This window comes from Acyrthosiphon pisum, chromosome A1 (assembly GCF_005508785.2).
Source record: "Acyrthosiphon pisum isolate AL4f chromosome A1, pea_aphid_22Mar2018_4r6ur, whole genome shotgun sequence".
Lineage (NCBI taxonomy): Eukaryota > Metazoa > Arthropoda > Insecta > Hemiptera > Aphididae > Acyrthosiphon > Acyrthosiphon pisum.
Genome location: NC_042494.1, coordinates 78409369 through 78424013, shown reverse-complemented (window position 1 = coordinate 78424013; position 14645 = coordinate 78409369). Strand labels below are relative to the sequence as shown.

At 25.9% G+C, this 14645-nt stretch overlaps 1 protein-coding gene across 1 annotated transcript in view; it reads right to left on the bottom strand.

The window, feature by feature from the left end:
• Positions 1–14645, bottom strand: part of LOC100167599 (tubulin polyglutamylase TTLL4) — a 17708-nt gene continuing 3063 nt past the window's right edge. The window contains exons 2-19 of the mRNA XM_001946777.5: positions 14020–14420; positions 11135–11355; positions 10639–11063; positions 10533–10567; positions 10352–10459; positions 10154–10258; positions 9977–10087; positions 9454–9722; positions 9173–9380; positions 8988–9114; positions 8672–8891; positions 8480–8605; positions 8251–8379; positions 8103–8188; positions 7910–8031; positions 7744–7820; positions 1097–1194; positions 1–426 (exon numbers count right to left, since the gene is read on the bottom strand). Coding sequence (XP_001946812.2) covers positions 285–426; positions 1097–1194; positions 7744–7820; positions 7910–8031; positions 8103–8188; positions 8251–8379; positions 8480–8605; positions 8672–8891; positions 8988–9114; positions 9173–9380; positions 9454–9722; positions 9977–10087; positions 10154–10258; positions 10352–10459; positions 10533–10567; positions 10639–11063; positions 11135–11355; positions 14020–14374 — 2964 coding nt within the window. The 5' untranslated portion in view covers positions 14375–14420 and the 3' untranslated portion in view covers positions 1–284. The remainder of the gene's footprint in view (positions 427–1096; positions 1195–7743; positions 7821–7909; positions 8032–8102; positions 8189–8250; positions 8380–8479; positions 8606–8671; positions 8892–8987; positions 9115–9172; positions 9381–9453; positions 9723–9976; positions 10088–10153; positions 10259–10351; positions 10460–10532; positions 10568–10638; positions 11064–11134; positions 11356–14019; positions 14421–14645) is intronic.

Below are 14645 nucleotides of genomic sequence, written 5' to 3'. Positions count from 1 at the left end.
TAAAAAATATACACACTTATTTTTAACAACCCCTCAACTAGTAGGAATGTAAAAAATATTATTTACATAAATAATCAATATTCAAGTCTAAAATGCAAGTAAAACTTTGCCCCCTACATTAAGGAATATATCCAAAGTATCACAATTTATAATATTTGTTTAATTTAACTAAAAAACTAATTAATATGTGTTTTTAGCCAAGTCCAAAAGCCATGAACAAAACCATACAATCGCAATCGGTTTGATGTTATTGCATGCTTAGTGTTCATTAACATGGTTATATATCAGGAAACCATTGGATGACTGGTTGCTGATGCAGAATCATCATCAAACGGAAAATCATCACTAATCCAATCTCCTTCGTCAGACATTGTTATAGATGTATATACCATATGACGACGTTCAGCAGCAGACATTGAAAAATGACTGATAGACAAATATAAAAAAAACATATAGGTCAGTGTCTAAAACACTTCACCAGTATATCAAAAGTGACAAATAAACACACATACACACACACACAAATACAAAATAACCTGTAAACATGCTCTTGTAATAAATTAATCATTCAACTAGTAAGAAGTAGCAAGCCAATTATTAGTAAATACAATTCATTATAATATTTTTTTTATATATACACAAGAAAATAATTAAGTTAAAACTTAACTAAATACTTTTTTTAAAGTATTGTTATGGATGTTAATACTATTGAATAATAAATTCCTTATTTAGAAATAATATACACAGATAATAGTTTATAATATAATTTCTAATTTTAAATTAATATTCTCATTAATGAAAACTACATAAAAACAACAATTTAAATTGTTGAGTAATCACCAAACGAAAGACTTTTGCAAGATAGGTATTTTATTAATAATATTGCAGACTCTAGTGTAATAGTATTATTTTATAAAAAGTCTAGAACTTCACAAAAGCAAAAGTATGAACATAAAGGTGTATGTAAATCAAATAAGCAACATAAATAAACGATAAAATAAAATTGTACGGTATTAATTATATTTGTGAACATAATATTTATAAAAACCAAAATAAAATATTATATTTAAGTATACATGATCAGTTATCAGTTTACCTGATGACCGCTTGATGATGGTCACTTAATTTATCACTGCCTGAATTTTCCAACATTTTTTCAACTTCCATTTGTGTATTTTGGTGGATGTCGCAAGTCTAACAGATAAAAAGAAAATACATAAAAAACCAATATTTAAACAAAATATTAACTAAAATAATTAATACATAAAGGGTAGTGGCATGATAAACTTAGTACAACACCAATCCATACGTAAATTTAATTCACAATCATTGATCTTCATTAATTAAGGTAACTTTTCATGCTTAAAAGTACATTACAACATTTTTTAAACGTGTTAACCTTTGAATAATGTTATTTTATTTTAATTTATTGAATCTATGAAAATATCTATTTAAATTTTAAAAATTAAGTTATAAAATACAAAATATTTATTAATTTGTTAAAAATATTATACAGTATTAATGTCTAATTATAACAGATATATATTGAAACAGTTATATTCTATGATTGAATTACATATTACTTAATGTAAATTATTTAAATATTATTAGCAAAGGTGGGCATTAACTAGTTAAAAAGTTAATTTTTTTTTAACTTTTTAACTTAACTAGTTTAATTTACAGTTGAAATAACTTAATTTTTCTCAGTTGATTTAAAAAAAAACTATCAAGTTAAAAACATTTTGAAATTTATCGTTTATACGTAAATATTACTATGTCAGTATAAAATAAAAATAATCCAATACAAAAACACAAACATTTCTGTTATTTTTCTTGATAACATAATTTTGTGTATATTCATATACTTTATTAAGTTGTAAATTATATATTGTACGAGTTGCAATTATAAATGTTTTTAAAAAATTAATCATTTTAAATTTTAAATTGACAATTGTTATGTTTTAATGTTATATAACTTATATTTTATTCAATTGCTATATGATATAAAAAAATATATTTGTTAAATTATGAATTTGAGATGAGTATAGTTTAAATTAGTAAATAATAGTAAAGTAAAAATAAAAGGGTATACAAAAAAAAAAAAAGTGCAATAAAATTGTTTTTTATAATTTAGAAATTAGAAACTAAAAAGACACATTCACTCTTTATGTGATTAAAAAAATTAATAGATTAACTTTTTTTAAACTGAGGTAAGTTAATATTTTTTTCTATATTAACTTTTAATTTATCGAGTTAAATTTATAATTTGTTAACTGTTAACTTTTAACTTATCGATCTTGTGTCCTCTTAACTTAACTTAACTTGAGTTAATTATTTTCATTAACTTGCCCACCTTTTTATTATTAGTTATGTGATTCATTAATCCAATCATACTCAGTCAATTATTGTGAAATTGAAAACAAAATAATAATAATGTTTAAATATTTAAATTTAATTTGATTGTGAAGACTTGTTTATCCAATACCCCCTTAAACATAAATTAAACAACCCATAACACTAAAATCAACTAACCTAATAGCTAAACTAATATAACTAAAATTATATTTATGAATGATTTTAGAGTCCAAAAATGATTTCAACTTCTTTGAAGTTGCAATATTTAGCATTTTAAAACATAATATGCTGTATATTATGCTGCTAATATTTTAAACAGTTGAGTCAAATAAAAAATGTCTTATATCACTTATATTTATTTGTCTTTGCTCTTCGATCTTGTCTAACTCAAATTTATTATAAAAATAACTATTATATATTATTAAAAACTAAGACTTAAATTAATCCATCCATAAACATAATTTTGATTTAGAAAACATTAAAAAAATTACAGCATTAAACATATTGTTATAGCTAAATTATATGATAATTGATAAACATAATAAACATGTATTTAAAATAATACTGAGAAAGTTTTGATTGAATTATAACTACTAATATCCTGAACTTTATAAATTATTTAAAATAATTAATTAGAATACTACTTATTTCTACAGGGTACAACCAAACATTAAAACTGTAATATTTTATTTTACCTAATTTAAATCTAATGTGTCACACAATTTAATACAATATGATTTATCAACTGTCACCAAAAGCAAAAAACAATGTTTTCTTTGCAATAATACAATAAAAATAAATAACTATTGAATGGTACATTTAGTTTTATTTTTAAGTAGAGATATTTCTTCTTAAATATAAATTGCCACAAAAATCATATTATGTTATATTAAGCTAATAATAGTAATGCATTTATAAAATATTTATATTAACAATTACATCAGATATCAGATATTTTTCATAAATAATGATTTATACATTCATTATTAATATTGTATATTCTTCTAAGGAAGTCTAAATATCAGGGTTATACCATGATTACTGTAACCCTCAACACTTAAAACACGGACCCATAACAAATAATATCTATTTCAATAAAGAAAAGTATAGTAAAAACAATATATTTCTAATTAAACATGGAAAAACTTAAAATGGAATGCAACAGTAACCATTTTTTCTAATTTTCATTTATAGGCTATACTAGGTTCACAATTACTTCACAGTGATTAAAACACTTAAATTCACATGCTAAGATAACTCCAAATAAAAATACCACCCACTTACAAAATTTAACATTTTTATAGGCGAAATAGGCATTTCTGAAGCACCACATAATTGGCTCCTTAATAATTATTAAAAGCATACAGAATTAATTAATTAAATACTTGTTAGCTTGTAATTATCACAAGTGGGAAATTGTATTTTATTTATTTATTTTTTTTTTTTTATTTAACTTTTATTTATAAACAATGACAGATCACATTATATTAATTATAAACCAATATTTATCATCAAAAAATATTTTATGTTAAAAATGTTTAAGTATAGATTTTGATAATAATTATAATATAATTAAAATTGTGTTTTAAAAAATATTTTAGGGTTTTTAACAAAATGAGCAATTTTTATTTTTTAATTATTTTATTTGAAGGTGCATTTTAAAAAAAATATTAATATTTGTATTGAGTAAATGTTAAATACCAAACATAAGTAATATAGCAGGAGTGGCCAGCGATAAGAGAGCTGTGAGCCGTACAATATAATACAAAATATGTAAGAGCCAAGATCAGGAAAAGAAATGTTCTCAATTATCGTAAATAAGATAAGACATCAAATATAATAAAATGTATAGAAGGTGAAACAATATAATAAAAATACAATAATAATGTCAGATTAACATCATAACATTAGTCTATGATGCGAGTCGCGGTTTGGCCACCCCTATATTGTGCTAATAATAGTATAATATATAAACATTTAATAAGTTATGATTATATTCAATCAGTTTTTAAATTTCTCCTCACATTTAGTTTTTAAAACTTCAAAATATTTCATCAAAAAATATCAGTAAAAATATATCTGTTTAGGCTATATATTTTATGATTATTATGATTCTAAGCAATAAATGTATAAATGTATTAATTTTACAAAGTTTTTTTTTTATATATCGTATTCTAAATCAGGAAAAATGCTTTAATTTTAAACTTTGAAGGTGGTTTCTGATAGAAAATTAGATCTAGTTGGTAATTTTGGGAATATTTAAACAGCACCAATTTATAAAAATTTGATTTCATCGAAATGTAATTCAAAAATAAATTAATAACTGCACAGACTTAAAACATTCACTAAGTATTAATATTAGGTTTTTTTAATTATGTTCTGATTTTCTAAATTTTTGAGCTCTTTTTTGCACTATTTATAAACATTTTAACATTTTTTTGAATTATGTGGATGGCAATTTTTTTGAAGGCAGAAAGTTAGAAGATTTAATACAAGATTCCGACTTAAGTTAATCATTCAGTTATTTAAATGGCACATTGGGGTATTGAATTTTTAAGTTAATAACAATATTTATCGTGTGAAGTGTTAGGAAAAAATTAGTTCCACAGTTTCTGTATCACAAATAGAAAAATTAATTACTTATAGAAATATAAATAAATTGTAAGATTTCTCTAGATATATAAGGTAATTGCTAATGGCGTTTAATCAGAATAGTTTTTTTGTGTACAATGAATCATTATTGAGTTTAAATTGACCACATCATTTAGTCATCTACTTAATGACTAAGTACATTTGAAACCAACCATACAACTCATATAACTTTGCCAGTTTTTTTTTTTTTTTTTAATAATACTACAACATCAAAACAAACCCCCATAGTTAATATAATGAACTAATTTGCTTAAAACTAAAAATTCATTAGATATTAGAAGTTGCATACAAAGATATATAATTGCTATATTTTTAAATGCAGAGTAGATGAATCATATATCAAGCTCTCAGGTATAAATAGATCAGAGAAAAATTAATTGTTTCATTCACATGTTTAAGTATTAAGTGGTGACTTGGGAATATAATAAAAGTGTGCATATGTTATTCATTGATTACAAAAAAAACTTATGTTTCAATACATAGTATCTCTAATTAAGACTGTAGAAGAGTTTGGATTGACGCAAAAGCTAATAAACCTCATAGAATGCAGTATCGGACACACTGACATCAAAGTAAAAGTAGGACGCCCTATCAGAGACAGTACAAGTGACAACTGGATTAAGGCAGGGTGATGCTATGTCACCTATTCTATTCAACATAGTCTTGGAAAAAGTAGTAAAAGAAGCAATTCTAGATAAGAAAGGTGTAAAATTAGGATAAAATAACATTAGAATCATAGTATATGCGGATGGCAAGTCTTGATGGCAGAAAGTTGATAAACTCAAAGAACAATAAAAAACTCATAAATGCTGCAAAATGTATAACTGCACGCTAGTTCAAAGACACGAGACCAAGTAGATCACCGCAATGAGTGCCTAGAAGTCGAAAACTACAAGTTCAGAAAAATACAGCAGTTCAAATACTTTGGCGCACTAATAACACAGCAGAATGAAATAGACATGGAAATAAAAGCAAGAATACAAGCTGGCAATAAATGTTATTTTGGTCTGACAAAGTTACTAAGTTACAGATTAATCTCCAGTGATCTTAAGTCCCAAATATATCAGACACTTAACAAGCCAGTTGTGACATATGGTAATGAAACTTGGACCTTAAGGAAAATAGATGATAATGCTCTATTAGTGTTTGAAAGAAAGGTACTGAGGAAAATGTATAGGCCATGTAAAAACGAATCTACAGGAGAATGGAGGATACGTAACAAGGATCTTCAGGAATTGTATCAAAGGCCAAGCATTAAAGAAGATACTACCAAAAGATGGCTGAAGTGGGCAGGTTATTCTTGACAAAAAACAGGATCATTGGTAAAAACAGTACAGGAGAATGTACCACATAGAAAACAACTACTTGGAAGACCAAGACTACGCGGGGAAGATAAAAGTCAAAGAGGACATAGAGAAAGTGAGACCAAGGATAGATTGGAAGGAGTTAGCATTGGATAGGGAAATTTGAAGGCAAATCTGTTGAACAGTCTAGGGCCGAAGTCACGAAAGAAGAAGTGGTGACTGGTTATGTTTCCATTTGAGTTTAGGCATACGAGATGCGTCTACGCACAAACGCGTAACCTGTAAAATAGTGTAAATAGCGCATGCGCATAACAGAGGCGATCAAAATCTACTGCCTCTAAATGTTGGCACCCGGGTACAAAGTATACAACAGCGCTACTTGCTAGGTTGGGGACTGGGCTCAAACTCACACAATTGGCGCTGTTGTCACTGCTATGCGGGCCCCCCAAAGCTACCGTCACTCGTCTTTAATGATTTAATCATAACTGAGCACTGGCTAACCATTTATCCATTATCAATGAATTAAAATGTTTAATTATACTTTAACATATCATACATATGTTACTGTGTTAGAGTAATAGTATATTTAATATTTGGTTGTCTAGTGTAAAAATACATATCAAAACCGCCACTGCTGTAGACTGATTAGTTAACATGGTACTAGATTATAATCTTCAGTCAAAGATTGGATAACAGATAGATAGACAGTGTTAATAATATAAATAATTATAGTAACTAGTTAAATATTTTTTTTTAAGGTCCGATATTTGTTCTTGTTTGAATACTAACTCTTAAAGTACAAATTAAATTAAAAGATTATCTAAAAATAAATATAGCTTGAATATAAGAAGTAAAATGATAAAAAGTAATCTAATTGTTACATTATGTTTTATCATTTATTCATGAGATAAACCTATTCATATACATATTACTTTTAACTTTAAGGTACCTATTAAGTTTATTTATTTATTATATAATAAGAAATATTTTCATCAGAAATTAAATCGTTAACTATTTTTATGAAATTGTGATATAATAAAATTGTCCACCCCTATTTAAATAAGTATGATAATTTTATTTATACACACTATACAGTATTAATATAATTTAGTCTTTTTTTCTAACATCCCATGACAAACATTTTTACGAAAATAAAACTTGTTAAGGACTTATAAAATTAAAACTACAAAAACATCTTCATACTATATAATAACACAACATTAATTAGTGTGTGTAATTAGTATGTGTTAAATTTAATAGTAGTAATAATTGTGAAGACCTATTGCATCTTTAGTTTATAGGCAAGTGAACTGATAAAGTAAAAAGATTATAAATAAGCACTTTTAAAATCATTTGCATGACTCATGAAAGTGATAAAATATTTTTCAGATACAAATACTTATATTTTTATCTTAAGAATTGAATATGTTACTTTTGATTGTTCTTCATCAATGTCAGGCACTTCCAGGTGAATTTTCAGCTGACATAACTTTTCAAGCACAGCAATGCCTTAAAAATAAAATTATTATTGTGCACTTTATATGATATAAATATTAATCAACACATACCTACATCAAGTTTTTAAAAATAGTTCTTACCTTCATCTCTGTTGTTACTGTATTTACATTCCCATGCATCAAAAAGCATATTATAATATCTAGAACCTTCAAAGTATTGATGATATTTAAAAGATGAAGTGGTTGGAAATACTTTTTGAAATCTAAGATCATTAAAATTTTATAGTATAGTTATAAATATAGAAAAACAATTATATATTGATGAAATACATACGAGCCAATTTGTGTAAGTTCATCTTCATAAATTATAAGATGCCTAATATCATCTGGTAATAGATCATCTAATATGCAGTCGATATACTAGAAAAAATTTAAAGTTTATAATTAATTGATACTTATAATGGTAATTAATAATTTAGTACTTCTACTCTGGATTCAGCATTTGAATAATATTCTTGTTTTTCTTTTTCCTTAGCAGATAAATTGAATGTATATAATCTCTTATCATAGCATAGTGATGATTTTACTCCTAACATCTTGAGCAAAGTATTCTATACAAATTTTTAATTTAGTAAAAATATTTATTGAAGGTTGATTATAAAAATGAAATGTAACTTATATTTGTACAAGCAATTATAATTTATAACTCACATGTGTACTTTGAGACATTTTATTTGGGATATGATAACCAACCATATTCATTAGGTCTTTGACTAATGGTCCCTTGACAGCCAAGTCAAGCGGAGAAGATGAATGCAACGAAGGAGATATATTTACCTAACATTGAACATAGAACCATTTATAATTCATTATTCAATGCTATAAATATGTAATTTTAATTACCTCTAATATCCAAGGTTTAAGATGTTCATCGAACAAAACATCTATACCAAATAATTCGTATGCGTTATATCTATTGCTCAAATTTGAACGACACATTTGACTCATAGGTGATTCACCACTAATGACAGTTTTAACAACCAGATCTTCCAAACTCTCCCACAATTTTTTAACGTCAACGTTGCGTTCTTTTTCCATATATGTCCATAATGATTTTAATGTCCTAAGTTATGATAATAGGTTAATAATGATTATGTTATTTAAAATATAAATCCTAACATTAAATCTAAAATAAATACATTGAATTCAATACATTTACCATTTATGACCTTGACATGCATCAGCATCTTCATTTTGAGTATATTGACTACTAAGTCTGTTAATACTGTAGTTTGTCAAATGCATATATCTATCACATAGAGTGGTAAGATCAGATGAATACTTAACTGAAATATTACAAATAAATAAGTGAAAGTTTCAATCATAAAACAAAAATTATTATACCAGAAGCAAATCGCACAAGGCCATTATCATAAAGATATAGCCGAAGTGGATTAATTGAAGTGATGAGTATATATAGTCTTAGATCAAATTTGGTGTCATTGATTAGATATGGATTATCTATGTATCTTTGTACAACCAAAGGTACTTTCTTTGGTATTTGACCCCATTTAGATATAACACGAATACCAGTTCCTCTAGCAGATGCTGGCTGTAAATAAAAAAGATTTCAAGACATTAGTTTAATCATTATTTTAAGGAACAACTAAAAAATAAATAAATACCGGTTTAACAATCCATTTATCTTCATCATTTTTTTCCCAAACTTGTCGTAAAATTCTAGCTTCTTGAGGTAGTATATATGATGTGGGTATAAAGCCAAAATTTTCTTTACCATATTTTAACATTAATCTATGCAAGTTTTTCCACAACCTATCTTTGCGACCAATTTGAAAAGTACCCGGAAAATGGTTAAGTTTTTGCTGTTCTCGAAGTGTTTTGAAACACAATGATTTCATATGTTTACCCCAAGTTCCAACCCAGTCATTAGATTCTTAAAAATAATAAGAAAAAAATGTATTATTATTTTAACATTCATATAGGCAATGCAAAAGGAAAAAGAAAAAAGTACAGGTGTCAGGTACACAGTCTAGGTACCATAATAAATCATCAGGTAGAAGAGCTACCAAAGAAAGTATCAACAATAAGAGATGTAACCAAGGTGATTTTGTAAGGAAATACCATTTTGATTGGATTGAATGGTTATGACAGAAGGATAAGTTGCAATTTTAAATAAACTATGCTCACTTCTAACGAGTTTAAAACCACTATTTTGAATAGTTCGACGTACAACAATTGGAGTTATAGAACTTAGTTTCCACTTTAATAACTTTTGCAAAGATAATGGAAATGATTCACCTGTAACGACAATTATTGAAAAATGTTAATAAGTTTTATCCAAGTATTAAATAAAAACGTTAGTACCTTTAATATCATGGGAAGAAAATCTTATGTAAGGAGGCATATTAGAAAATAAACTAGGGCGTAATGCTGAATGATATTCAAAATTATCTTTTTGAATTTGAGTACCTGTAATTTTTTTTGTATTAAAAATTATCATTATACAGGTATTTATTCCATTTATTTATTTTTATTAGATTTGTATTTTAAACATAATAATACCTGAAAACAAATGGTCAAAAGCTAATTTATTTGGTTCATTAGTTATATCTTGTTCTATACTCTTGTTAAGGGTTTGCACTATTGGAGATTCTAAGCTTTTTCGAGCATCTATTATAGAAACAGTATATAAATTAACATAAACAAATACGTAGCATTGTGGTGTGTTTGAGTTTATATTTACTTTCAGATGTTAAGTCCATGTGTAAACCATATGAACTGAAATAAAATAATTCAATAATTGGATTTAAGAATAAAATACTTAATTATTTAATTAATTTTATTCTTACTTAACAGGAAACACGGATGTGTTATTATCAGTTTGTCTTATAGTGTTAAGAGTTAATGGTTTACTATTTTTATCAGAGAATGTTGATTTTTCTTTTTCGTAGATATCGCTATAAGGTATTGATTCTGGTTTTGGACTAGTTTGTTCATGAATTAGTTTGTCTTCTTTAGTAATCATCAACGATTCTTTTACCTTAGATGTATCTTTTATATGTTTCATTGATTTAAATATTTCTTTTGATTCTACAGGCATAAATGTACCTATTCGTTCGTGGTTGACAAGCGTTTTCTGATTTGGAATGTCCATGAGATCTTTATTCTTTGAATTTGTATTATTCAAATGACCATTTATGGTTAAAGATGAGCATCCTATCTTTTGCATACAATTTGTAGAAATAAGAGGCTTAGGAGGAACCGTTGGTAATATCTAAAGTATAATTTATTGTATATAATTTAAAATACAGATAGATAAAAATTTATTTTTACTGCAATACATACTTTACGCTGACGATGAACAGGAGGTTGTCTTATGTGCACATCATATTTTTTATTCGATGTATAATTAAATTGATCAATATTTTTGTACTCCTCTTGATCTACACAGTTCTCAGTTTCTTCCCATTGTCTTGAATTATTATGATATTGAAAAAAATCATTTTGTCTATCGTTGTGTTCTATTTCATACATAGATTGTGTAGTATAATCTTTCTTTTTGTTTCCTTAAAAAAAAAAAATATGTTTTTTACTATGAGGAGGTATTGTATATTTAATTTATTAATTTCAAAAATGTAATCTTCTGTTTGTATATTGCAATATATATGGCATATTATTAATCATTAAGAGGCTATCAGCGCACTATTTTTTTTCTCTCTCTGGCTCAAACGCAACATAGACAAAATGCATTTACACAAAATCATTTTTTCTATGTGTTTAAGTAGAATCCCGGAAAAAAATCCCCGGAAAAAAAATCCCCAGACTACAATATTACTCACAACCACATGCAAATGGTTGAACAAATATTTTTTAAACGTTAATAATTAGTATCTATAATTAATATTTAATTACAAATACGTATATTATATTATATTATATTGTTAAAAAAAATTATATATTATAATTTATAAATAATTATTTTGTTTTCAATTACGATAATATATTACGTGTAATTCAAATTAACTAACCTTAATAACTTCACAAATAGGTATAGCACATAAAAATATTTCGAATGATCGATACGTCAAATTAATACAGTTAAAACATACTATACAAAAATATTATTCAAAATATAGATAATAATAATAATATAAATAAATAACTATAAATAATTTTCGAAAAAATTAACAATGACATTTTATATTACTATAATAATACACATTTTATGTTGGTATACCTAATTCTGTAAAAATTAAATTCCCAAAATAAAATATTACGTTTTCAAAACTTAAAATGTTATTCTGTTTGATTGTTCTGTGTCACCACTCACAGTAAAAAAATAACACATAAAAATATTTCGAATATTTCGATCATTTATTACCATAAAATGGTAAACATAATAATAGGTAATAATAATAATAAAATCATGATTAAACAATAGTTAGAAATTGTTAATTAGTTTAAAACCATTACAGATTAGATAGGTAGGTGTAACCTTTTACCTTATATTATATATTATTAAAGGTACACACTAAACCACACACAACAATCATAAGTATCATTTGAAGTTCTTATACCTTATAAATTATCGTCAAAATGTCACACAAAACGTAATATTCTATTTCTGGGATTCAATTTTTACAGTATTATACCAACACAAAATATGTATTAACATAGTAATATAAAATATTATTGTTAATTATTCCTTCTAAGGTTTTTTTTTATTTTTATCTATTACTTAAACTAATTTGGGGCAGTGTATATAATTTTTGGAAATAATATTTAATTTTTTAATTATAGATACAAATTAACGTTTAAAAAATATTTATTGAGTAATATTGTAGTCTGGGGATTTTTTTTCCGGGGTTGTTAGTCGGGGTATTTTTTTTCTGATTACCGTTTAAGTAATCTTGGAGTAAATTCACCCATGACAAAAAGATAGAGAATAATACTTTTGAGGGAATGACATATCGATTTGTCTAAATATTGTCTCAAAACAATTTTAACATCATTTAAATGTACAACATTTTTTTATTTATTTTGAAAGTCAAATACAAAGTCAAATAATAATAAAATATAAAATCGATATGCCATTGCCTCTAAAATATTATTCTCTATCTTTTTTGTAATAGGTGACTTTACTCTAAGATTACTTAAACGCATAGAAAAAATGATTTTGCTTAAATGCGTTTTGTCTATGTTGCGCGTGGGCCAGAGAGAGAAAACGAATAGTGCGCTGACATCCTCTTAAGAGGAGGCTACACAGCAATTTGTTGAATCCGTCTTACAAGTGCGTAACATAACAAATTTACGCTCAGCAGATCACTTTAGCTCTATTAGTTTAAAAACTAAATTGACCTATATATTATACCTTATACTTGATATTAAGAACTTTATCTGAGTTTATATGTGGGTTTTTTACAATAGATCAAATTTTTAGCAAGTTATAGCATAAATTATAATAATAATATAGCATAAATTAAAAATTCTCCTAACTAGGGGTCGTGGTTGTGAACGGGTAATAGAATACGGAGTATTTACGGAGCCATGTTTTTAATCATCGTGTATATCCGTGTATAATACCCGTGTATATTGCATATTAATTCAGAATTCAAAAATACTTTATGTTACGTTATGTATATTCAAATAATTGGTTATTTATTAATCATAAAAATTGTATAGCCCTTGATTACTTACCTACCTATTATTTAAGTATGTTATGAATACCTTAAGGTTTTGCTTAAAAACGCAATATAATATGATATGCTTTCCGTCATATTGAGTTCAGAAAGTGGAGAAATCGTTAAGTCAGAACTGCAAAGTACTGAAATACAATTGTATTTGAGTTGTAAATATATGAGTATTTTAGCTCACGGGTATTTTTATTACACAGCCTTAATCCCGTCTTGTGTAAAAACACGGGTACCCGTGTAGTTCACTGCACATGTAATTGAGCCTCTACTCTTCAATTACTTAAAAACTGAGTTATCGTGAAAAACCCACACAAACTCAGACAGTATTCTTACCGTCAAGTTTAAAAATACATCGATTCACTCTTATTTTTAAACTAACGGAGTTAAACGTGATCTGCTGAGCGTAAATTTGCTATGTTATGCACTTGTAAGACGGAGACAACAAAAATCTATGTAACGTCCTCTCAACAAAAAAAAAATGTTATTTTAAATAATAATTTTTTAATTAACTAATTAAAAATTACTTATCCTACTTACCTAATGAATGAGGAAATCTGGATAATGCATTTGAATAGTTTAAATTGTCCAATGTAGGATCAGTATCCAAAATTGGATAAGGATTTAATTTTAGCAGTCTTTCTGAGCTATGATCCATTGTTTGATGTGAATTGGTACGGAGAGTTTGTAATCGATCTATAGGACACCACCGTTCTTTAATCCCATCAGATGAAAATGCATTATGTTCTTGGTGGATATCAAGTGGTCGAGATCTCTTAACTCTATTCATATGTACATTGCAAACTGGGCAAAAACAATTTTCTGGTACAGCTCCATCATGTTCAGAATTGTTGATCATCTCTTTAGTTAATAATGAGTATGATTTATTGTTCATTTTCTACTACCTTCTATAGATATTATAAGAAAAACTTTAGATTTGTCTGTAAAAATTAAAATATATTTAAAACAATTTTAAAAAATATAATAATAAAAATATATAAGGCAATAAAATTATGTTATAATTCTTTACAGTTAAACACCACCACCATAATAAATACATTTATTTGAAAATATGTTATTGGGAAATAGAAATAGAGAAGAGTAAGTTAAGATGATTTTTAGATAAATGAGGTCAGTAGTTAGATAGTGGCATGTGTATACCGGGT